General features: G+C 40.3%; 1 protein-coding gene across 1 annotated transcript in view; it reads left to right on the top strand.

The window, feature by feature from the left end:
- The window catches only part of ANO4 (anoctamin 4), a 416340-nt gene that overhangs the window by 23623 nt on the left and 366050 nt on the right, over positions 1-26667 (top strand). The window contains exon 3 of the mRNA XM_027855801.1: positions 2439-2690. Within this exon, the coding sequence (XP_027711602.1) occupies positions 2439-2690 (252 nt within the window). The remainder of the gene's footprint in view (positions 1-2438; positions 2691-26667) is intronic.

Below are 26667 nucleotides of genomic sequence, written 5' to 3'. Positions count from 1 at the left end.
TCTCTTCTATTTTTTCATTCCTTTAGATTAGTGTTACAGTGCCTTGAGTTCTCAAATTGCCCCTATCTTCCAATTTCTCCATTCTAATTTTTAAGGAAGTATTTTATTCAGTAAGCTTTTGGACTTCCTTTTCCATTTGGCTAATTTTGATTTTAAGGGCATTCTTCTCATTGGCTTTTTGGACCTCTTTTGCCATTTGGGTTAGGCTATTTTTTGAGGTGTTATTTTCTTCAGTATTTTTTTGGGACTCCTTTAGCATCACTCTCAGTTTTCCCTATACTTCTCTTACTTGCTTATCAAAATCCTTTTTGAGCTCTTTAGCCTGGGACCAATTCATATTTTTCTTGGAGGCTTTGGTTGTAGGAGCTTTGCCTTCATTGTCTTCTTCTGGTTGTATGTTTTGATCTTCTTTGTCATCAAAGTAAGATAATATAGTCTGACTCTTTTTGTGCTGCTTGCTCATGATCCCAGCCAATTACTTGAGTTACAAACTCTTTGTTAAGGTAGCAGTCTGTTTCCAGTGTGGAGAATGTACTGTCCCAAGCTTCAGGGGTTTTGTGCAGCTGTGTTCAGAGATACTTCTAGGGACCTGCAAATTTTCAGTTCTTCCAAGGTGGTATGATCAGGGGCAAGGTGTTTACTCCTTTCCTGGCCTGTGCTCTGTTCTTTGAGCACTCTTTTCTGTCTTGGAACTGTGAGGAGGATTTCTTCTCCACAGCCACTACAAGCTCCACCACGCCAGTGCTCCTCCTTGCCCTAGGACTGCCACCCAGAACTGTGACCCAGATCAAAGCATGGGCAGAGCAAGAGAATCCTGCACCAGCAGAGAGATCCCTGCAATCCCCCTCTGATCATCAACTCGATTCCCCCTCAGGCTGTGGGCCGGAATCTCAGGAGGCAGCCGCTATCCCCACCAAACTCAGGGACTGGAGCTGAGACCACCGGCTTCTCTCTCTCCCTGCTGACACACACTTTTACCACTGACCTTCCAAGTTGTCTTTGGCATTCCTGGGTTGAGAAGTGTGGAAACTACCACAGCTGCCTGCGATTCAGTCCTCTGAGGCCTGCTCCAGGGTTTCTGCATCCTGCTCGCCCACACCAAACTGCACTCCTCTCCCAGCCAGGTGTGATATACCTTTCAGATCAACCATCCAGGCTGTCTTGGGCTGGAAATTTGTTTTGCTCTGTCTTTTTGTGGGTTCAGCTGCTTTAAAATTTGTTTATAGCCATTTTTTATAGGTATTTGGAGGGGTTTGGGGGAGAGCTCAAGTAAGTCACTGCTTTTACTCTGCCATCTTGGCTCCGCCCTCCTCTCTTTCCTTTCTTTTCCGTTGCAGTTGCCACCGATCTAATTCTGATCTTTTTTCTTTGCCAGTTGGCTAGGCTATTGTGTTAGTCTCTTAATTGCTGTCTCTACCCTAGTCTTATCCTTTCATACCATGCCTTGATCAAAAGCCTCAATGGTTCCAACTATCTGAAGAGTGAAGTCCAAACTCCTTAATCTTATGCTCATGACTCATAATGTTTTGGCAACACAATACAGTGGAAGATGCACTGAATTTGGAGTCGGAGGTCATGAAGTCAAATCCTGGCTCTTATTACTTATATGAACTTGGGCTCTCTGGGCCTTGGTTTTCCCTTTTGCAAAATGACTAGATTGGACTACATGGTCTCTCAGGTAACTACCATACCAGTTCTAGATTTATGACCTGGATTTGAATGTTAGCCCTTCTCTGTGACCTTGAAACTTGGATTAACATTATATCTCTGAATTTGAGTTTTCTCATCTGCAAAATGGGGATAATTACATCTATAGTGCCTGCCTTACAGGACTGTCGAGAGGCTCATGTAAGATACTGTGCAAATATTAAAATGCTATACAGAGGTCAGTTTATCAACATAATCATTTGAGAAGGGAGTGTGATCTGTAACTTTATAGATGTAGGAAACTCCCAATTAAAAAAAAAAACCTTCCTCTACCAGTTGTAGGTCAGCACCTTCTCTGCACTCTCATCTAAGAGAGTAGCCAAAGCAATGAGAAGTAAAGTCCAGGATGACCCATCATGTCTATATCTGAAGTGGGACTTGACCACAGGTCTTCCTCCAAGGCCAACTATGGTGCTTCTGGATGATGATGTTGCTGTTTTGTCTTCATATTTAAGATTTTAATTTACAGATGAGCTGTTGAATTCAAGTTACTGTCTAGGTGCTGATCTGCATTGCTAGTGGGAGTCTCTTCTCTGGAGAGTTCCTTACACCCATGAAATCATGGGTCTGGACCACAAATTATCCTTATTGTTACTCTAGGGATTGGGACTGCCTTAAGGAGGACTTTCTTTGGGTGACATCACTGGTAAAGGCTATGTAAAATATATAATGGAGCAGCATGTGATATTGCCTGACTTGCTTGTACTGACTTAAGATATTTATATTGCCAGGTTATGATGTTGCTGGGCCAGTGGCTATTGGGTTGTCCCACTGGAAGAACCCATATGCTCAAGGTGGACCTCCACTGTCATCCGATCTGCCACTCTTCATCTCCAAAGATGCAGGCATTCCTGTGTATCACCAATCTTTCACTCGAAAGACTGACATAGCGACCCCTTTGTCTTGCCCAGCTTCACTGTCCATCACTCCAGTGCCTTCTTACAGCAGCAGCAGCCAAGAGACTCTTAGTCAAGATACAACAGGTAAGAGCTTTTAGCTTCTTTGAGAAATGGTGTGACTCAAGGCTCCACTTGCTTTAGTCCCTTTCTGCATCACATTGAAACATAAGTTGTACTTAAAATTCTGATTGTGTGACAGCCAGATTACCAAACAGCCAACTGGATTCTCATGGAGTTGGTTTCCATGGGTTCCCATCAGGGTAAATTTGGGAGTAGTTGGTTATTGATTCAGATGCCTTTAATCTCCAGTAAAAGATGGTGATGAAACATCCTCCCCTCTTAGCGGAGGTTGAGGAGCATGAATGTGGAATATTACATATACTGCCAGATTTTGGTAGTATGTTGATTAGTCTTCCTATTTTTCTTCCCTCCCTCCCCACCTTTCTCTCACTCCCCTTTTAATATAAGGGATGGCTCACTGAATATGGGAAGAAGGGGAAAATAAATCGGAAGTAAAGATGCTTAGAAATGAAAGAAATTGATAAAAATGAAAAAAAATTTAGAAGTACTTAATTCTATTATAAAAGTTTTAACAGCTGTGAAGGAAAAAAAAAGGCCCAACTTTTCAACCTTCATTCAAGTCTCTCATTAGATATTTAAAGATCTAGAACTGATTGACCATTCATTCAATATCCTTGTTCTCAAACTGCTGTCCATTTTCTCCATGTATGGTGCAACTTGCTCATAAGAGTTTAGGTCTAAGGCTCTAAATAATGAGAGCAGGAGAAGTGCTTATAAGAGTGATTTTTTCACTGATTCCTTGGAGATCATTTTCAGCCAGTTAAAGAAATGTAGAAACGCAAAAGTGATTGAGCCCATTTTATCACTGCATTTAAATTACAAAGAGAAACAGTGGGGGATCATGTTGGGAGAACTGGCTTCAGAGTATGAAAGAACTGTGTACCATGCCTGCCTCACATGTATCCTGGCTCTGTGATCATAAATATGGTTGTCTTTCATCTACTCTCTCTTGCATTTACTTCTTATGTATTTGTAGTCTCCCCCATTAGAATGTAAGCTCAGTGAGGGCAGGGACTCTTTTTGCTTTTTCATTGTGTCACCAGGACTTACCATGGTGTCTGGCAAACAATAAGCATTTAATAAATACTCATTGATCATGGTACCCTGGAAAGAACTCTGACTCTTAAATCAAAAGACCTGGGTTCAAATTCCCAGTTTGATATGCATTATATGTGTGACCTTGGGCAAGTCATTTAATCTCCCTGGGCCTCAGTTTCCTCATCTGTAAAATGAAGAGGTTGGACTGCTTGGCTACTGAGGTTCCTTTTAACTCTAAATCTGTGAGCCTCTGATTAATAACGAAGGAGCTGATAACCAAAGGTAATGGAGGGAATTTCCATTCTGGGAGTCTCCCACAGGGATGGAATCACAGGTTTGGATTTTTTTTTAAAGAATGTTAAAAGTATGAATTATGTAGACTTTCCTCTGCCATTTCTTCCTCATGTGGATTATGGTTCTTTGGAAGCAGTAATGTGACCAAGAAACTAACTCTTCTAATCTAGAAATCCGCCACACTTCTACTAGTCACTTAGTCATGAGTTCACAAATGCTGCCACCTAGAGGTAAGATCTCTCTATTGCATTTCAAATGGTTATAGCGTAATTTGAGGTTAAGTTTGATCAAGTCTCATACATTAAATTTTTGAAATGTCCCTTGAGAATCTTTCAATCAAAATTGGTGCTTCATCAGCATCACACATAGGAACATGTTCCCCTTCCCTTTTAAAAGAAAATTATTTTTCCCATAATGTGTATAATTTGATGTGCTGATTGGAAATCAGTAATCCAAGCTCTGAAATCATCTGGGCTTACCAATGTCAAAGTAATGACTTAAAAGATTTTCCTAGTTTCTCTCATTTTGTTTTTTAAATAAAATTGTTTATTTTCAATGAACAAAAATTAATTTTCCCATGCCCCCTATTAAAAAAAGAAAAACAAAACCTTTGTAATACAAATGCATCATGAAGCAAAACAAATTCCTGCTCTGACCACATTCATTGAATATATTTCGTTGTGCATATTTAGTCCATCACTTCTTTGTCAGTCTCTTCTGATTCTTAGAGAAAGCTGGTTTCTGTACACAATGGTTCGGATGGTGTGAAACTAAGGGGCAGTGTGCTGTCTCTGGCTAGGGAAAATGAGAGGCTACGGAACCGCCTGAAGTGAAGCTTCCTGGGAGGTGACAACTGCCACATTACCATTTCATCGTATCTCTGTTACAATGGAGTATTTTTTTTTTCTCCTGTAGATTACCATAATCAGAAGCAATCTGATTTCAGTATGCAGTGTCTATTTTTAACGGGCAGTTTTAAAAATACAAAATGCTATTTGATTCCTGGGAGTCTAGCTGTTAGAAATGAGATATTGAATTCCCCTCCAAGGCAATCATGTTGCTGTTTTTTGTTAGATTCACAGAGATGGAAAGGACTCTTAAATATACTACTATGAAGCAGCTAATTTTATTTTTAAAATTGGAGACTTTGTGGTTTATCTATGTTTAAAACAGGCTCACAATTACATTCATACATGTCTTATAGTGATTACTTGATTTTAAAAAATGAATAGTTTGTAAAAGGCATAATGGGGCGGCTATGTGGTGCACAGTTCTGGGCCTGGAGTCAAGATGACTCATCTTCCTAAGTTCAAATCCAGTCTCGGGTACTTCCTAGTTTTGTGATCCTGGACAAGTCACTTAACCCTGTTTGCCTCAGTATACTCATCTGTAAAATGAGATGGAGAAGGAAATGGCAAACCACTCCAGTATCTCTGCTACCTATGTTTTGAGCCTAATCTCTCCTTTCCTGCATAGACTGAGGTAAATATAGGGGGAATTATGCCCCTGAGATGTTCAGAAGAATTATTTTTTATATTTGTTCTTATAAAAGCCAATTTGTGTTACATGGTTAAAAAAAAAAGAAAAGTAAACTCCAAGTGGGGTCACAAAGAGTCAGATGTGGCTCAACAACATGTCTTAGAAGATACAGCACTGAAAGACCTGGGCTCAAGTTCTCCCTCTGATATGGGTGATGGGACCCTGGGTAAAAGACTTAAAATATCAATGTTCTAGGGAATTCTCTAAGTCTGTAAGTTACTGAAAAGGTGTGTGTCTGCACTGATGTAGGGAGTCCCTTCTAGGAAGTTCCTATATTGGTTAAATCACAGGTAGGGTCCTTCCATAGGCACTTAAATGTCACAGTGGATAGAGCTCTGGGTCTGGAGTCAGGAAAACCTGAGCTCAAATGCAGCCTGAGACACTTACTAGCTATATAACCCTGGGCAAGTCACTTAACTCTGCCTCAGCTGTGAGGATCAAAAGAGATAATCATTGTAATGCACTTAGCACAGTGCCTGGTTCGTAGTAAGCACTATATACATATTAGCTATTATTATTAGCTATTAATATAATATGAAGACAGTTGGAAATACATTATAATACCAAGTACTAATAAAGTACTAAGTACTGATAGTATGTCTGGTACCATGTACTAATTCAGACTTTGTCACTTATTAGCTGTGTGATTTTAGGTAAGTCATTTCATGCCTCCTAAACTGGCCTAATTGTTGCTTCTCATACGTGATGCCATGTCTTTACACTGGCTGTCCCCAGTGCCTGAAATGCACTCCCTCCTCACTCCTGCCTCTTGGCTCCCCTGGCTTCTTTGTAGTCTTGGCTGTAAGAGGCCTTTCCAAGTTCCCCAATCCCTCTCCCTCACCCCTACAGCTAGCACCTTTCCCTTGAGATGATCATCCTTTTACAGTGTATAGATCTCAAATCTATGGAGTTATTTGTATATTGTCTCTTCCATTGGAATGTGAACCCTTTGAGGTCAAGGGCCATGTCTTTGCCTTTCTTTGTATCCCTAGTGCTTAGCATAGTCCCTGGCATGTAATAAGTACTTAATCAATGCTTATGAACTGACTGACCCTTTAGAGTCTCAGACAACTCTCTGAGACTTTAACTTATGGATTTTTTTGCTCAGCCTCTCTAGACAGAATTCTCACACAGATGAACATGTCGGTGATTGCTGATGTATTATTTTTTTCCAGGGGTATCAGTTTTCAGGGGAATTGGACTCACTCCTTTTCTGTTCCCTTCTTTTGCTTGAGTTAGGAGAAAGCATCCTGGAAATTATTAATCAGCTCAGATATGTCACTGCAGTATCAGATAATGTGGGAGCTGTCCAGCTGGAAAACCAAAAGCATCCTCTCTATTAACACCCAGTAAATGGCTCTCCAGACTTTTCATGAAGTTACCATCTGCAATAGGAAGTTCATGACTGTTTCAGGCTGGCCACTCCATTTTGGGGAGCTCTCATTGTTAGGATGTTTTTCCTTAATGCTATCTACATCTGCAGCTTCTACTCTTTGCCCCCATCCTGTTCTGTGGGGCTAAACAGAACAAGTTGAATCTCTTTTATGTGTAAGAGACCTTTATATACTTGTACAATGCTCTTGGTTTAACCCACTAAACTTTACTGAGCCTAAATACCCTCAAGTCTTTCACCCACTTGTCATATAGACTGGTCTTCTCTCAAGATCCTGTCTTCCCTTCTCCCGAAACACAGTAGCTTAAAGAGTCATGGGATAATGAATCTAGAGCTGGATGGGAACTTAGAGGTTTATAAATCTAGGGTAATCTCATTTTACAGATGATGAAACTGAGGTGAGTCAGTCAATAAACATTTATTAAGCACTGTGCTAAATGCTGAGGATACGAAGAAAGGCACAAGTCAATCCACCGTCATGGAGGCTAATGGGGAAAATAGCCTGCAAACAACTCTGCAAACAAGCTGTATACATGATGAGTTGGAAATAATCAACAGAGGGAAGGGGTAAAGGAAATTGGGAAAGGCTTTCTAAGGCTGAAGAAGATAAACTTCATGATGTCCTTCTTGGAATGAGGTACCTAGAACTGAGCACAAGATTAGAGCATCATTTCCTTCATGCTTCACAATGTTATATGATAAATGTGTTATATTAATAAAATTATATCATTTATTGCATCTTTTTCCTCTTCCTCCTCCTTTCCCTTGTGTACCTTATTTCTCCTCCAGACAAAAACGATGGGCAAATTCTTAATGTTACTACAGATTGGCCACTCACTTTGAGCTTTTAAACTTAGACAGTTGCCCTTGGCATTGAGAAATTGGGTTACTTGCCCATGATCACACAGCTTTTGAACTATGGATACCTAGGGAGAGAAATAAGAATGATACATGAACAGGATTATGAAGGGATAACTGGAAGGGACCTCAGGACCATCTAGACCATCTAGGGCTGCTTCTAAACTTGGGGTCTGTGAATTTTTTTTTAAAAACATAGGTTTCCTTTGTAATCTTTCTATTTGCTTTTATGCATTAAAATCATCATTCTGAGAAGAGATCCATAGGCTTTGCCAGCTTCCACAGGGGATCCATGACACAAAAATCAGGAAAAGCCCCTGATCTACTTCAACATCTTCATTTTACAAATGAGGAAACTGAGGCAGATAAAGGTTAAGTAACCTACCCAGGGTCATATAACTAGAAGTTTAGAGGGAGGACTTGAACCCAGGTCTTCCTAATTACAGGTGCAGTCCTCTGAGCTGTGTACCACATGCCTCTTTCAGCATTCCTTATCTCATCTGCTACTCTGGGATTCTTTTCAGTGAGCCTACAGAGGTTGTCTCCAAATTTTTATTCATTTATAAAAACGAGTAACTTATGCACCTTTGCAATAGTCTATAGAGCGTTAAACATGAAAGGATAGTAGAATAACAGCTTGTCTCAGGATCATTTCTATCTGAAGTCTATCAAACAAGATTAGAATAGGACAATAGAAATAGTAGTCATCCCAGGGACCACACATCATAGAATAATAATGACACTATTGTTATTAGCAGGATTACATGAATTTTTTAGTTCCTGGACTGCATTATGGATCTGGAGATTAGAAAATGATTTAGCAATAATTATGGTAATCCTGATAATAATAGCAAGTGTTTATATAGACCCTTAAGGTTTACAAAGTACTTTATAGATTTATCTTTTGAGTCTTAGACCAACCAGTAGAGATAGGTGCTGCTATTGTCCTCATTTTAGAAATAAGAAAACTGAGGCTGAGTGTGCATAAGTGACTTGCCTAAGGTCGTGCAGCTATTGGGTACCTGAGGAAAGATTTGCATTCAGATCTTCCTGACTCTGGGTCTAGCAATCCATCCTCTTCACTACCTAGATCCCTTTTCCCCAGTAAAGGATGAATACTTTATTCAGTTGAAAAGAGTAGTTTAACCAGTATACATTGCAGCCCACCATAATAATAATATCCCAGGGTTCTAGCTTCTGTCTGTAAGACAGAGTTTGAGTGTTCACATGTATCTTGCCATGTAATTCAAAGCAATTCACGAAGGTATTCCTTGACCTTATTAGATGAGATCCCTGGCCTTGCCAGCATTCGGAAACATAATGTGCTGTAACCTGAAAATGAGCTCTTGGCTATCATTAATTTGCCTTGGATAAAATGAGATACCTCGGATCTGTTTCTCCCCTACCCTGATCTTCTGTCTGCCTTGCAGACCCCACCTTTTCCCAGTTGAATGTGACTAGATACCCCGAGGGCCATGAGGAAAAAAAGAAAAGCCATGAGTTTTACAGGTCAGGGACAGGACTCACTGAATACAGGCTGGGCATTGCAACCTGAGCCCCTGAGGAAACAATTGGGTGCTGTGCAATCTGACCCCCAACAGAGTGGTGGCTTGTTCTGCCAGAAAAAACACAGGACTCCCTTGTGGCTGTGCCTCTCTTCCTCATTCTTCATCTGCTATCTATTCTGGCTTCAAGCAGCTGGCCTAAAACCTTCTTGTGGGAGGGTGCTGGGGCTCCTTGAGATGTCACTAATGGAAGATGAGTCATATTATACAAGGGAAGACAGAGAATTAGAGGGGGAGAAGAAACACAGACTTTGGGGATTCTCTCTGTCTCTGAATCTATCTTTTTGTTTTTCTCTTCGTCTTTCTATCTCTTCCTCCCTCTCTCCTTCCCTTCCTTCCTCCTTTTTTCCCTCCCTTCCTTCTTGCCTGCCTCTCTGTAACTTCTACCACTCCACCTGGGGCCAAGGAGAACAATTCTACTCCCTCTTGCATGTGACAGCTCTTCAAATACTTGATATGTCATGTCCTCCTAAATCTTCTCTAGCCTAACCATGCCCATTTCCTTCAACCATTTCTTCTGTGGAATGATCTCAGGGCCCTTGCACCCAAGCAGGGGCTGCATTTAGACAATCACAGGATGGCTAAGTTGAGGTGGGATCTCTCAGGCCACCTTGTCTAACTCGTGACCTGTACCAGATTGAGATTCCCCCCTTCCCTGCCTCATGCCTGACTAGTGGTCATGTAATTGATTCATGTACACATATAAGTGTGACAGCATGCCATAGCAGACAGAGGGCCAAGTCCAAAGTCAGGAAGACCTGGGCTTAAGTCCTATCTCTTCTACATACGTCAGTATGACCTGTGTGACCCTGGGAAAGTCATGTAACCTCTCAGTGGCCTAGAATAGCTATGTCAAACCTGAAGAGAAATGAGGGCCACTAAATTGTACATAAGGATTCCTGTTAGCTATCTATTGACTTAGAAATACATTATATACTTTTTTTTATTAATACATCAGCACATTAAAAGCCAATAGGAATCGCATTTTAATCTAGTTCAGCTCTCACCCTGCCCTCTTTCCTGAAGGGTTCTCTAAGACTCTCAGTAGCAGAGAGGGTGCCAGTATGTACTGGCAGAGGGAGTTCCTCTCTTGGAGTTTCCTCTGCTGAAGAAATCATAGGTCTGACTACATAATATAATTCTTCTATTTAGCATGTAATGATAAGAATTACAATTTTTAGAAGTGGAGTGTGAAAAACATGCTTCCAAGTTCTTGCCTCCTTGCTGGTCCCCCATGTCTGCACTGCTTTACCTTCTCACCTCTGCCTCTGACAGCATCCTAGCTGTCTTCAAGGTAAGCTGAAGCACTGCCTCCTTTCTGATGGTAGTCTCCTCTCTAGCAGTCATTTTGATTTGTTTCTTATATGTTTTGTATATATCCTGCTTTTTTTGTGAATGTGTTATAGCATATAAGGTCCTCAAGGAACTGCTCTACTTTTGTCTTTGTGTTGCTAAGATGGAGCACAGCGCCTGGCACATAGTACACTCTCCCCCTCTCTGTCTCTCTCTGTCTCTTTCTGTCACTGTCTCTTTAAATATTTTATTTATTTACTTATTATTTTTAATTTTCAACATTCACTTTTACAAGATTTTGAGTTCTAAATTTTCCCTCTCCCTCCCTTCTCCCCTCCCCAAGATGACATGTAATTTGATATAGGCTCTACATGTATAATCATATTAAACATATTTCCATATTAGTTGTGTTATGAAAGAAGAATCAGAGGGGAAAACCAGGAAAAGAAAAAAAAATAAAAAAGAGAGAAAATAGCATGCTTCAATCTGCTTTCAATTCCATAGTTCTCTTTCTGGAATTGGATAGCATTTTCCATCTTTAGTCTTTTGGAATTGCCCTAGATAATTGCACTGCTGAAAAGAACCAAGTCTATCAAAGTTGGTTATTGTACAATGTTGCTATTACTGTGTACAATGTTCTCTTGGTTCTGCTCACTTCACTCAGCATCAGTTCATGTAAGTCTTTCCAGGTTTTTCTGAAATCTGCCTGCTCACCATTTCTTATGGAACAATAGTATTCCATTGCATTCATATACTACAATTTGTTCAAGCATTCCCAAATTGATGGGCATCCCCTCAATTTCCAATTCTTTGCCACCACAAAAAGAGCTGCTATAAAATTTTATACATATGGATCCTTTCCCCATTTTCTGATCTCTTTGGGATACAGACTTAGAAGTGGTATTGCTGGATCCAAGGGTATGCACAGTTTTATAGCCCTTTGGGCGTAGTTCCAAATTGCTCTTCAGAATGGTTGGATCAGTTCACAACTACACCAACAATGCATAAGTGTACATAATATACTCTTAATAAATATCTGTTGATGGATTAATTAATTGAGGACAATAAAGGAGATTTTGAACACTTTGAATGTGAAATGGTGGGGCATTTTGATGAAAATCTCCTAAAAGTGGGGAGGAGGGCCTGGAAATGGGATGAGAGGCCAGAGCTGGAGAGAAAAATATGAAAGATATGCCTAGGGCTAATAACTAAAGATGAGGGAAAGAATGAGATTTCCAAGGGGCAGAGAGAGAAGAAAAGATGGCCAAGGATAGACCTTTAGCAAATGCTCACTTGAATTGTTCCAGATGAAAAGGCAGAGGATTGACTAGAGGTAGAAGAGCCAAGATCAATGTACTGTCATTCAAATCTGCTGTGCAATATCTATGTGTCTAAAAACAAAGGGGGTAATCGATATTGCCTGTCAACTGTATTCAAAGCAGTAGAGAGGTGGAGGCTGATGGGCACTGAGAAGCCACCATCACGTATAGGGATGGATGCATTTATCGATCATCCCTGGGCAATGCTCTCAGACTGTAAATTGCAAGGAAGGGTCCAACCTGTCTTGACAAGAGGAGACCTTCTCACCTGGAAGTTTCCTTCACTGATGAAACCTCAGGTTCAATCCCCTTCCCTTTGATGATGCCTTAGGTCTCTTTCACTTCTAAATCTTTGCTCCTATGAGTCTCCCAGTGCGTTCATTGATTCATACATAGACTCGTTCAATAAACATTTTTAATCACTTCCAAAGAGCAGTGTGCATGATACACTGCACTTAATCCTAAACAACAAACAAAACTCCCCATTTTTCTTGACAACTCTTCTAACCAGTGGTATCCTCTCCTTTCCTTCTCTTCCACTTTTTTTTTTAAGGCATTTGGGGTTAAGTGACTTGCCCAGGGTCACACAGCTAGTAAGTGTCAAGTGTTTGGTCTGAGGCCAGATTTGAACTCAGGTCCTCCTGACTTCAGGGTCAGTGTTCTATCCACTGTGCCACCTTAGCTGCCCCTCTTCCACTTCTAAATTTGCTTTGAAAAGCATCTACATCCAATGCTTCCTCTTCACCACCTCAGTCTTTTGCAGTATGGCACAGCCTTCTCCCTATCCTAAAGGAATGGTCTAACAAAATTTAAAAGTTCATTTGTTTCAAACTCAGAAAGCCTTTCCCCCATGAAAGACAATTGCAATCAGCCAGCAAATATTTATTGTGTGTAAGTTATTGCTCTGTGTACCAGAGAGACAATGAAAAAGCAAAAACAGTGCTCTGAACCCGGGACACAGGTTCACAGAAGAATGTGTGATACATACAATTAGGTAACTATAGAACCTAATCAGCCTTTGTCCCATCATTTATATAGAAAAAATCCATTTTGAGTTTGAGCAGGATAGTAATGCATCCTTCCTATTACAAATAACAAGGACCCCAGCCCTGGCCAACCCTCTTGTACTGGTCACTGCAGGCAAGTCATTCACTTCTGGTATTTAGCAGCATTAGAGGTTTTTGATAATTCCATATATACTTTCTTCCATGACTCAGTGATGACATTTGAGATGTTCTCTCTCGTTGATGGGTAGAGAAGGAAGTGCTGCAGTGGAAAGAATCAAGTACCTGGGCTCTAATCTGGGCAATACCATTTACTAGTTATGCAGCCTTGGCCAAGTTACTTTGCCTTGTCTCAGTCTTCTCATCTCTAAAGGGGAAGCTAGACAAGATGACCTCCAGAGACTAGAGTATGACGATCAGCATGGTGATGGGGCAACAGACCATCCCACAGAGGGCCAGTTCAATGACCTGGGAATGGTGACCTGGAGAAGAGCTGACTCGATGATGGGGGCATGTTAGCTGTCTTCAAGTTGAAGGGCTGGAATGTGGAAGACCTCCGAGTAGACTTGCTTTCCTGGGCCCCAGAAGGGCAGGTCTAGCAGCAATGAATAGCAGTTTCTCAGACTTGTTTTGCCTCTTGCAAGGAAAAACTCCCTAACAATTAGCATGATCCACTTTATAGCTAGAAGGAACCATAGACGATATCTAGACCAACCCATTTCCTTTAGAGGCAAGTGCACTGGGGCTCAGAGAGGTTGTCACGCAGGTAGAAGTAGCAGAGCTAGGAATTGTCTTCTTATTCTAAAGACAGTGACTTTTTTCACCATAGCACTGCCTTCCAAACTGGGGAACAGGTTGCCTTGAGAGATTGTGAGCTCCCATTCTGACCTTTGCTGGAAAGGCCACTCATTTGGGATGATACAGTCCAGGTTCCTGTCTAGGGTTGGCTTAGACTAGATGCCATTCAAAGATACTTCTGAGACTGTTCAGTTCTGTCCCTTCTGACTCAAAATCCTTTGATGCTGATCTGTACATATTATTTTTCTTAAATTACTGCTACTGAGAGAGAAATAGTTCTTTTAACCAAAGAGAGGACTTTAGTAGGCATACATAGAAAAAAAATATTTTGGGAGTGGAGGAAAAATTGGAGTGTGTATTTAGACCTACAACAAAGGCAAGACATTTACTTCATCCTTTTGCCAGAAGGAGGAGCTATTTCTTAACTTGTAGGTAAATAGTAATTAAAGCCCTTGGGATACTTTGTCTCTGAAAACTCAATGAGATGCTCCAAGACTTTGGTCATAAACACTGTGCTCCTCTAGTACCTTACAATTTGCAAAATGTTTTAACATCATGGGTACTAGCTCTCATCCAAACCATCCTCATAGGAAAAACCTGAGGCTGAACAAAACCATGGGGATAGAGAATGGGGATGGAAGGATGGGGGTGGGAGAAGGGCAGGTTAGAATGCAAACTCATGGGTCCTCAGCACAAGGTCAAAAAACAATGGTGTCAGCATAGACCCAGGGCTAGGCCTCCACATCAAAGGACGTTCCAGGCAGTCACGGCAACTGTGGCCCCATGACATAACGCAGAGAATCCTGTATTTGAAGTCTGAGGGCCTGAGTTCAAATACCGGCTCTGCTTCCAACTACTTTGTGACCTGGGGACAAGTTGCTTAGTCTTCTAACCTCAATTTCCTCACTTGTAAAATGCAGGGCTTAGACTAGATGGTCCCTACAGCTTCCTCAAGCTTGAAATTTTATGTCACTGTGAAACTCCCTACCATCAGTTGGATCTCAGATACCTAACATATAAGTGGATGGGGAAAGTGAGGCAAAAAAGAATTTTACTTGGAACAAATCGCTGACTTTGTAGGCAGAAGAATCTGGTTTTCATTTCTCTTTCTGATGCTTACTACCTGTGTGGCTTTGGACAGAGTATTCCGTGTCCCTAGGTCTTTGTTTCTTCGTTTGTTAAGTGAGAGGATTTTGTGCTAGCAGGCCCTGAGGTGCTATCTAGTTCTGGACATATGATCTTGTATGACCTTTGTCAATAAATTAACAACCTGCAAGTGACTACTTATTATTAGCTATGGTGGTCAGATGGGAGAGTGATTTGGCACTTACTCTTTTTCCTTGGCCTAATTGATTCTCTCTCCCTCCTTTGCCCATCATTTTCTTGCCTCTTCTGAGATCTCCTTGGAGCCTGACCTTGATACACAGCTGTAGAAAATGCCATTGAATTGCTGCAGGCAAGGAAGGAGTAAAGTGTCTTCCCATTCAGTATACATTTATTAAACACCTACTGCATACAAGGCACTTGTATCTTTAATCCTGCTGAGTGTGGGGTGGAGTTGGTGCTGGACTTTGCTAGTCGTGTGTGTGTGTGTGTGTGTGTGTGTGTGTGTGTGTGTGTGTGTGTGTTTAAGCAAGCACAGTATAGGAGCAGGAGCACTGGACTAGGAGTCAGGAGAGACCTGGAGTCCAGTTTTGCCCATGACATTTACTCATTATATAAGACAGGGCAAGTCGTATGACCTCTGCTTCTGAGCCTCAGTTTACTTACCTGTAAAAAAGGGACAATAATGCCTGCCCTACATCATAGGGTTGTTAAGAGGTTCCTATGAGGTGATGTACATGAAGGGCCTTGCAAACCTTAGAGCCCTAGGTAACTATTAATGGCTATTAATATTATCTCTGCTTTCTCATCTTCATTCTGTAGAATTCAAATAGAGACAGTCCTGGGGCAAGTTGCATGCTGCTATTATTCTTTTCCATTCAAGGGAGGAGTGAGATGAGCATTAAGCATTTGCTCTGTGCTAGGCCCTGTGATGAGCTCATTAAAATCCTATCTCATTTGCTCCTCAACCTTCTTCAGACAGAGGTTAACTGACTGGCCCAGAGTTACACAGTTAGTCTGAGGATTCATTTGAACTCGGGTCTTTCTTCCTGACCCTAGACCCAGTGCTGTATAAGGTTTAGTGAACTACTGCATTGGTAGATAAAATGGCTGCTTTTAGAAATTGAACAAAATGATTAAATGAGACAACATATATAAAGAGTTTTGAAAACCTTAAAGCACTACATAAAATTAATATTATTTTTAGGATTACGTCTCATCTTTAGCCTGTTCAATGAGACTATTATTATTGGCTAAATTTATATTGATCTTTTTATTTTTACAAAACATACATTTCCTGATGTATCCCAGAGGTACATCTCTTAGAACAGACCTGGGGCCAAACTTAACATAGGCTAAATTTCTTTGGGCCCTAGATAGGTTTTTAGTGGCTCCCTTTCCAAGTAAAGGTATAATTAATGCTTAAACTATTTTGCAAATAAACCATATTTTAAAAGGGAAATTTTAATTAATATCAACTAATTACACTTATTACTTAAGATTTTTATTTATCATGAAATCTCTTCTCAGACTAGAGATGGACTGAGGATGGTTGGTTGCCACAGATCACGTGACAAACAAGAGAGAGTGCTCAGTGGCAACCCACCTGCCAAGTTACGTGATGGGCACAATAGTGACTAGTGGAAGGTGGGTTAAGTGGGGCATGGACAAAGTGCTTGTTACATCTTTACTTTCTTTTACATCCTCTACACTTTTTGGACACCACCCAAAATCTTTTGGTGGGCTGCAAGTGGCCCACAGGTCGTATGTTGTACAGGCCTGCCTTAGAACAATGAATAAAAAAGAGGGGAAAATGTTGGACAAAACCAATCAAGATATTGATTGAAAAAATCTAGCATTATAGAACTTTGTTATTAGAATTAGTACTATTATTGAGAGAGCCACATTGGGTGGACCTCCTGTGGCTAAATCGTGGGATGCTGAGAACAAGCATGGATGGGGTGTGATTTATATTATTGGAGAGGATATTCAAATCAGTGAGATAATAGATAATTTGAAATTTTTGAGAATATTTAGAGGCCACATCACATAATGTATAGAAAGTGACCTTTGCATCAGAAAAACTTGTTTCCATTCCCCTCCCCTCTCTTGCATCCTAGCTATGTGTGAGTAAACAAATCACTTCATTTCTCAGTGCCCTAGGGAACTCTCCAAATCCGTGTTACCTAGGAGCTGTCCATTTGCTGATCTTTATCTGTGCTGGGAGTTCCTGAAAGGGGGATGGGGTGGAGAGAGAGATTTGAAACAAAAAGTCCTCCATTCCCCCTTCATTGTCTGCCCCCTGGTCCTCAGTCTTTATCATTTGGAGAATGACAGAGATAAAGTTCCTTGGAAGGCAAATCCAGAGCTTTTAAGCTTATGTTTTGATTGACCAAGACCTATAATAAGGAACAAAGTTGTTCTAGCCTATCACTCTTGCATCTTTTCCTAATTATTCCCTGGAGTTTGATTGACACATTTGCCAAGTCCTTCGAGATTGCTATCAGTTGCATAAATTTGTGTGTCAGAAGCTGAGGATGCTGAAAATGAGTATCTGTGGTTTCAGTCCAACGTCCATCACTTGTGAGCTGAGCCATCAGTGGGAGGGGAGCAGCTGCAGTCCCCTGCCATTTCTGGGGAGCTGCTGCTGCTGGCCAGTAAATTCTGATCTTGACTGATCCTTCGCCCACTAGGGGAAAAGTGAAGGATGATGGCTGAGACAGAGTTTGCAGTCTCTAAATTTAATCATGGCGGTTTGAGAATTTCAACCCATAATTTTAAATTGTTGGAGAGAACAAGTCTTGAAATGGAAACCTTTGTTCAGAACCATGTTTTTTTTTTTTTTTAACTGCTATAGTTTGTCCAGTAATGATCTTCAGCTGGAAATTATGGAATACCGTAAACTTAAGTAGAATTAGAATTAACTTTGAAGGTCATTCAAAGGGCAATAAAAAGATGCAGGGTAGGTGTGAGCAAGATGTAACATAATAACATTCATGAAGTCATAGGATCATAGATGGAGAGCTAGGAAGGACCTCAGCGGTCATCTACTCTAACTGTCTTGTTTTATAGATGAGGAACCTGAGACTCACAGGAGGGAAGTGACTTACCCAAGGTCACACAGGTTATAAGTGTAACAGAAGGAAGATTTGAACCCAGGCCCTCTGACTCCAGAGCTAGGATCTGTAGATGATGCCTATTTATTGTTGGAAGGTGAAGTAGTCATATTGGTAAAAAATGGATGCTTCCCTCCACTTTCCATCCTCTGCCCCTGTTCTTCCCCTCTTCCTTTTCTCTTTCCATAGCCTGTCTGCCTTCTTCTTCTCCTTTTGCTCCTTCTATCCCTACTTTTCCATCTATCCTCTCCCTTCCACTCTCTAGAGCTCTCCCGTTTCTGTGTTCTTCTCCTCATTGTCTGCTTCCTTCTTCCTCTATAAAATAATATGTAAAGTGTTTTTGCAAACCTTGAGTGTTATACAGGTGTCCCCCACAGTCCCAGGACAGTTTTAAGGTGTTAAAGCTCACCAGCTCTTTTTTTGTCCAGCGGTACTCTTCAGTTGGAAATCATGGAGCACCACAGTCAAAAGGAATTCAAGTCAAAGGTCACCTAAAGGATAATGGAAAAATGCAGGGTGGATGTGAGCAGGCTGTACCATGTAACCATTCAGGAAATTGTAGTATTGTTGATTTAGGACCAGAAAGCCGCTAAAACTTAGAACTACACTAAGACTGTTGGGTCCCCCTGTATCAGTGTTAGCTGACGTTGTCATCATCATCTCCTTTCTTCTTACCCATGCTTCCTGTTCCTGAAATGGGGTCTTATTTCATACATTATGCTTATTGTTCCTTCAATACTGATAGACTACTGCAGTATTTGTTCAGGTTATTAAGTCCCTTTTCTAGAACAAGAGGTTCTAGGGATCATCCTTAAACTAAGCCCCTATTCCTTAATCCCTAACTTCCTGTTGTCTAATTGTATTCATTACAATCCCCTCTTGACAATCTGTCTGATTATCAGTAATTGGCTTCTCCTTGGTGAATCTCTTTAAAGTGTGTCTGTCTTGTACCCACTGTATTCTTAAGTATTTCTTTTTTGGAGTTTGTCCCATTTGATCAGTTCTATTGACATCTCAGTTTCCTCCCAATTCTCCCTCTCTGTTTCTGGCTGAAAAGTCCCTTGAAGCCCCGACCCTCACACTCCTCTGGTGCTCCAGGGAAGAGTCAAGAAAGGACACATATTTTGCATATGTTTGATCAAGTTTTTGAGTCCAGCTTCTTTATTTTACAGAGGAGGAAATTTAGGCCCAAAGAGATTATCTGGAAGATCATAAATTTATTGCAGGAAGAGGTCTAAGAAGTTATCAACCTCCTCATTTTACAGGTAAAGAAACTGAGGCTCAGATAGTTGAAGTGATTTGCTCAGGGTCACTTAGCTAGTAAATATTTGAGATGGGATTTGAACCCAAATGTCCTTGACTTCAGGTACAGTATCTTGTCTCCTGTCACACTGTGGGTTGTTGGAAAGAAACTAGTAACAGATTGATATGGGGGAATCTAGTTTGTGTTGGTAACTGAAAGAAAAACTCTAAGACATAATTACCAGTAAGCACATTTTTGTTACTTGCAAAGTGACAGAGATGGACGGAAAAAGATAGTTTCTAAGCACAAATACAGCCTGATTTTCAGATAGGGCTTGTTTTATACAGAAGAACACAATCAAAGAAAATGCTTCCTCTATTTTGATCGGCTACATTAACAAGGTATTAGGAATACATGACAGTACAGAAAAACAAGCTCATATATGGGGAGACAGAGACAGAGAAAGACAGAAAGAGCATTTACTATGTGCCAGGTGCTGTAGTAAGTGTGGGGGATACAAAAAAAATAGGAAAAAATAGTCCCTACTGTTACGTTTAAAAAGTTCGAGAGACATAATTTCTGGGTAATTTAATCATCTTATTAATCATGCCAGCATTTTTAATAAAAGGTCAGTGACACTCTTGAATTCCAAAGATCATGGAGGCTGGCTCATGGCCTATATGCCCTTGGAAGAGGAATGTTTCTAAGGGTGGCAGTCAACTCTAATTGGTTAGCAATTAATGAGAGGTGGACTTTACAAAGAGAAGTGAGCTGGCTCCATTGAGGGGCTGAGAGTGACATCATGTTACTCTAGGACAAAGAGATTATCCTTATACCCAGACCACCCCTAGCCTTGGGCAATCTAGGCAAAGAATCTATATCCCTCCTCTCCCCTCCCCCCTCCCCATCCCTCCCCCAACAAACTTTGAGCTAGTTGGTGGAGTAGCAATATCCAGAATGAGGAGAATGTTAATCCTTTCAGCCCTGTCCTTGAGAGATTAGAGAAGGAAATGGGACAGAGGAAAAAAAGCTGGGGTCTCCCCAATTTTAGTAATTGCTATTAATATGAGAGAGAAATGATCATTTCTCTCACTACCCTTAAGGAACCCATTTTCTCACAGAGGAAGGCAGAACAAAAGGGAGATGAAAAGGGAGAGGGGAGAAAGAGAAATACCCATTTGGAGGAAGGAGAGCTGGTGAAGAGTGAGTTTAGCAGGGAATAAAGTGGGGCATGGCTGAGGTCCCCTCAAGAAATGGCAATCTCCACCAGTTATAATCCTGAGATCAGACCTCAGGGCAGCCTTAGGAAACAACTGCTTTAAAAAGTTATAGCTGATGGATGCTTGAGACAATTAAAAGTAACATATCAGTGATGCATGGTGCTAATAATTAACTCAGAAGGAAACATTGGTTTAAGCAGGTTACAGGGTATAGTGTTTTCCCATAGATGTGCATTACTATTACTTTCCCGACAAGCTACGGCAGTCATCTGCTTGTTAAGAACCAGGGTAAGAGTTCCTTAGGTTTCGGCTGTTTCTGAATTGCTTCTGACTTTGGAGTCAGAGGAACTGGGTTCAAATCTTGCTTACGACGCTTACCTTCTGTGTGACTTTGGGCAAATCTCTCTAACTTCCTTGGGTCTCATTTTCCTCATCCATAAAATAAGATGATCCCTAAAGTCTCTTCTGGCGTGAAATCTTATGATCCTATGTAAACTGGGATAGATTAAACCATTTTACATGGTGCCTCACCTCTGTAAGCCTCAGTTTCTTTTTCTGTAAAATAAGGAGGTTGTACTAAATGTCCTCTGAGGTCTCTTCTAGCTCTCAATTTATGATTCTCTGATCTTAGTGTAGCATGGTGTGGTGAGGAGTCTTGCATTAAGAGTCAAGATGACCTGAGTTTGAATTCAACCTTGGACACTTTCTAGTTATGTGACCCTGAACAAATCAATTAATTTCTCAGTCTCAGTTTTCTCATCTGTAAAATAATATTTACTTTAAAAGGTGGTTGCGAGGATCAAATGTAGAGTGTACCACAAAATTTAGAGCACAATATACATCTATTGCTACTGTTGTTATTTCATTCTTCTCATCTTTTTCAATGGAATTCAGACAAAAATGGTCTTGGGACAAGTTGCTGTGCTGCTATTATTTTTTTTTTAATTGAATGCCCTGTGGATTATTGTGTAGGTGGATAAAATGACTTCTTTTTAAAAAAGTTTTTCAGTTAAAAATCTATTTTCTCCTCCTGTCCCTTCTCAACCCCATTGGAAAAACCAAACCCTTAAAACAAATACCAATGGAAAAGCAAAACAATGAAATCCCACACTGGCCTTGTCAAATACATACACACACACACACACACACACACACACGCATGCTCATATGTATATGTATGCATATGTATACTTCTCATACCGCACGCTGAATCCTTTGCCTCTCTGTCAGGAGGTGGGTAGCATGCTTCATGATCAATTTTCTTTATTCATGGTTTGAAAGTGACTGCTTTTTGTGACTGAATAAAAGTATTAGGCCTTAAGTTCATCATCTCTAGACTCACTGAGAGTATCCTTGGGACAAGTTCAATAGGAGACAAAAGGATGGGGATGAGACACCCCTCATCTTGTCTCCTTGTGGTCTTCAGGTCTTCAACTGGGTGTCTGTGTTCTGAAAACTGTTCTTTTGACAGCTCAGAGATCATCTGTTTGTTTTTTAATTTGTAGGCAATGGGGGTTAAGTGACTTGCCCAGGCTCACACAGCTAGTAAGTGTCTAAGGCCAGATTTGAACTCAGGTCCTCCTGACTCCAGGGCCAGTGCTCTATCCCCTGCACCACTTAGCTGCCCCATCAGCTCAAGGATTGAGTCTTTCACTTGGGGACATCTTCATTTCCCCTTCAGTTTAGCCAGATTGTCTTTCTTAATCTTCCTCAGAAAGAGCATTTAATCTCCCATTTCTGCACCTTTGCCCAGGCTATCCCCCGCCTGGAATGCCTTCTCTCCTCTGTGCTACCACTAGAAATCCTCAGCTTATTTTAAAGCTCAGCTCAAGCACTACTTTCAGCATGAAGTCTTCTCTGCTGTTAGTGTTTCCTTCCTTCAGTCATTCAGTCATGCCCAAATCTTGTGACCCTGTGGACCCTACTATGCATGGGACTTTCTTGGCAAAGATACTGGAGTGGTTGCCATATCCTTCTCCAGTGAATTAAGATGAACAGAGGTTGAGTGCCTTGCCCAGGGTCACGTAGGTAATAAGTGTCTGAGGCTGAATTTGAACTTAGGTCTTCCTGACTCCGGGTCCAGTGTTCTACCTGCTGGGTCATCTAGCTGCCTCTTGGGAAAATAAGGATTAAATGATTTGCCGAAGAAAACTTGCATTAAAATCTGACTTCGGACACTAGCTGTGTGACCCTGGGCAAGTCTCTTAACCCTGTTTGCCTTAGTTTCCTCATCTGTAAAATGAACTGGAGAAGGAAATGGCGAACCACTCCAGTATCTCTGCCAAAAAAACCCTCAAATGGGATTAGGAAGAGTTGGACATGACTGAAAAATGAGCAACAAATTTCCAGACTCCAGGCCCAGTGATCCATCTACTGAGCCATCTAGCTACCCCTATCCTCAAAATGACCTTGTATATGTATTGTATACACAGTGTCCAAAACAGCTTAAAAATAGCCCTTAGACTTTTGGGATAACTGCACATCTCTATATTTCCCTTAATTAGAACGTAAGCTCTTTGTGGGCAAGCTATTTAACTTTTACTTTGGTATTGCAGTATGAGTGACACAGTAGACACTTAATACTCCAGAAATAATTCATTAAATTAATAATAAAAATTAATAAAATAAATGTTCAAAACTACTAATTAGTTGATGCCTGGCATGCACTCAGTGTTCACGTCTGCCTTTGGAAATCCTTAGTTTGTTTCAGATTTCAACTGAAAAGCTGCCTCTTGTACAATCCCTGGTGGTGCTCCTGCCTCCTCTTCCCCAGATTACTTTGTGTGTATTCAGTATGTGTTTCCACTACGTCGTCTCCCGTGATAGAAAGTAAGGGACTGTTTCTTTTTTTATGACTATATTGCCAGCACAGTGCCAGGCACATAGGTCCTTAATAACTGGTTTTTGATGGATTGTCATTTTACTTGAAGTAAATTCCCAGACAGGGACTATTTCGTACTTTAATACTTCAGTACACCATAGTCATGTCAGTTTGGCTACCCATTCTACCAATGCAGATAGCAACCTCTCTCCTTTTCAATTGACAGTCAGTATTGCCATGGCTAAAAAATCCACCCTTCATAGCCAAGGTGATCGTTAAACCCTCTAGACTTAGTTAAGTTGATCCTTAAACAGCAGACACAAAATCCTTCACTGGGCCCATATGGGAAGCGCTTTCAGCTTGGTAGGATCTGCTAAAGTTTTTGCTCTGCCGCTATAACCTTAGAGCCCAGGGTCCTAGGATCATATGCTTATTGCTGATAGAGACTTCATTGGAAGAAGGCTTTAGTGGGGGCAGACCCCTTCTATTGAAATATATACATGTAAAAAATGGAGTCAATCAACCAATTAATAAACATTTATTGAGCACCCACTTTGTGCTGAGCGTTATGCTTGGTGCTAGGAATACAAAGACAGAGAATGAAACAATCCTTACTCTCAAGTAGCTTAAATTCTCACAAGTGAGAGAATAAGTGCATATTTGTGTATTTAGGACAATTAAAGGTTAAATACAAACATTTTAAAATAGTCAACTTCAGGGTACTTTGGGAGGAAGTATCACTTGTTCTTGGGAGGATCAGGAAAGATTTCATGTAGAAGACAGTGTCTGAGCTGCAACGTGAAGGAAGAGGAGGATTCTGGGAGACAAAGTTGAGAAGCACTAGGTGTTCTGGACATGGAGAACATCTGGTGTAAAGGCAAAGAGATGGAGGATGACGTGACCATGGTGAGAAACACAGGGAAGGCCAGTTTGGCTGAAGCCCAGAGGGTGATGGGTGGAGTAATGTCCAGTGAGACTGGAAAGATGGGCTGAGGCCAGATTGTAGAAGGCTTTAAGAGCTACAGGGAAGAGTTTAGATTTTATCCTAGAGAAAAAAGGGAATGACTCTTGTGGATTCAATAGGGCAGTGATTTCCGACATTTTTGGTTCTTCAAAATTCAACAATAAAAAACAACAAACCACCTATGTTGTGAACTTCCAAGATAATTTAATATAATGCATATAATATTTTTTAGATTAACTACTTAAAATAATTACAATGAAAAATTTCCCCCAGCTCCAAATTATAATTTATATTATATAATTATAAAATGTGAAATTTTATTCTACCTATACTTACAAAAACCATATATAAATTATAAAACTAATTATACAATATATGAATTTTTGTGGGAGATTTTGGTAAGAGTTAAAAGAATAAACATAGAATGCTTCAAGAATTTACCTGATAGTTGTCAAAGAGGAAAACTATGTTTATGATATGTTTGGGCGATTATTTACCACTTAAGGTTCCATTCGCTTAATGTGAGAACCCCTTGGATCATTGTCCATTAAATGGGAGCCACTGGAGTTGGAGAAGAACATGGTTGGATATGTATTTCAGGAAAATCTCTTTGGCAGAAATGTGAAAGGTGGATAGGACTGGTGAGAGCATTGGGGAATAATCTGGGGAGGGGTGATGAGGGTCTGAACTAAGGTTATAGTTACAGGAGTAGAGAGAAGGGTTTGGGTATAAGAAGCAAAACAGAGGTAGAAATGTCAAGATTTGGCAACTGATTGGATATGTGGAATGAGAAAGAGTAAAGAATGAAGTTAATGCTGAGGATATGAACCCAGGAGACTGAAAGGAAAGATGGTGATGCCTTTGGCAGAGTTAGTGAAGTTTAGAAGAGAGGTTTTGGGGAAAACATGGTGAGTTCTCTTTTGGATGTGTTGAATTGGAAATGTCTAGTTTGAAATATTCATTAGGCAGTGGATAATGTGGGACTGACATTCAAGAGGGCTACTGATGCTGGAGATAGAAAACTGAGAGTCATTGGCATGCAGCCTAGGGAAGGAAGCGACTGTATGAATTCAGCTGTAAGAATTATTAGAATGAAACGCTGACCTTTGCATGAAGGTGAAGTCATTTTTATAAGATTTAGAGCTGGAAGATTCTTTTAAACTTACCTCACCTAACCCTCTTATTTTACAGATGAAGAAATTGAGGCTTAGAGATGGATCGAGACTCTCCCAAGGCTATACATCTTGCTTTTCTGCCTTTCTTATTTGTTTTCTTATTTGTTAAATGGGGATTAAATGTATATATGAACATTTTAAACAGTAATACACTGAGAGCTCTTTAACAGTTTTCTTTGGGAAATAAGGCTATCCATATAAAGAAAATAAGCCTTATAACTTAGATAAATTTATTTTATCTTGAATTTGACAAACATTACAAAACACGAACATTTCCACATATGAATAATAGAAAAAATTAGATTGTGTATGAAACCATGTGAACCTAGGACATTCAGCTTGTTTTTTTTTTTAATTACACATTAAATTTAAGATGATAGTTTCACCATTGTGTGTTCCTTTCCAGACCTTCTACTGTCTTCTTTGTGTTTTAAGGTGGTGATGTAGCATAATGAATAAAGTATTGGACTTAGAAGATGATTATGAAACATGATTTAAGATGATTTTAGATGTGTAACCCTGATCACCCATCTTTAAACTATAAATTTCTTAGGAGCAGGGACTTTTTTTTTTATTTATTTGTATCCTCAGCACTTAGTACAGTGCCTGGTGCATACTAGGTGCTTATTAAATGCTTCTTGACTTGACAGATCATTTAATCATTGCTTGCCTCAGCTTTTCCATCTGTAAAATGGTGGTAAAAATAGCACCTACCTACCAAAGTTGTAAGGATCAAATGAAATAATATATGTAAAATGCAAAACTTAAGTCTCTCCCTTTCCCCTTCCACCATTAAAGTCTTCCCTTGTAATGTAAGTGTAGTCAAGAAATATGAATTAATATATTAGCTGTGTCTGAAAATATATGCCTCAATCTGTTCCTCTAGTTCATCACTCTTATGCCAGGAGGTAGGATGCATGCCTCATCATTATTTTCGTGGAGTTATGGTTAATCATTATAGTGATTAATGTTCTCATGTCTTTACAATGTAGTCGTGATGTGTAATTGTTCTCCTGATTGTAAAAGTCCTCCCAGATTTTTCTGCATCATTCCCTTTTGTCATTTCTTTTTTTTCTTTTTTTTAATAAATTTATTTATTTTTAGTTTTCAACATTTACTTCCACAAGATTTTGAGTTCCAAATTTTCACCCCATCTCGCCCCTTCCCCCTCCCCAAGATGGCATGCATTCTGAATACCCCTTCCTCTAGTCTGCTTTCCCTGCTATCTCTCCCCCC

Source organism: Vombatus ursinus, unplaced genomic scaffold (genome assembly GCF_900497805.2).
Source record: "Vombatus ursinus unplaced genomic scaffold, bare-nosed wombat genome assembly UNPS02011334.1, whole genome shotgun sequence".
Taxonomy (NCBI): domain Eukaryota; kingdom Metazoa; phylum Chordata; class Mammalia; order Diprotodontia; family Vombatidae; genus Vombatus; species Vombatus ursinus.
The sequence above is the reverse complement of the archived record's forward strand: the minus strand, read 5'-3'. Positions and strand labels throughout refer to the sequence as shown.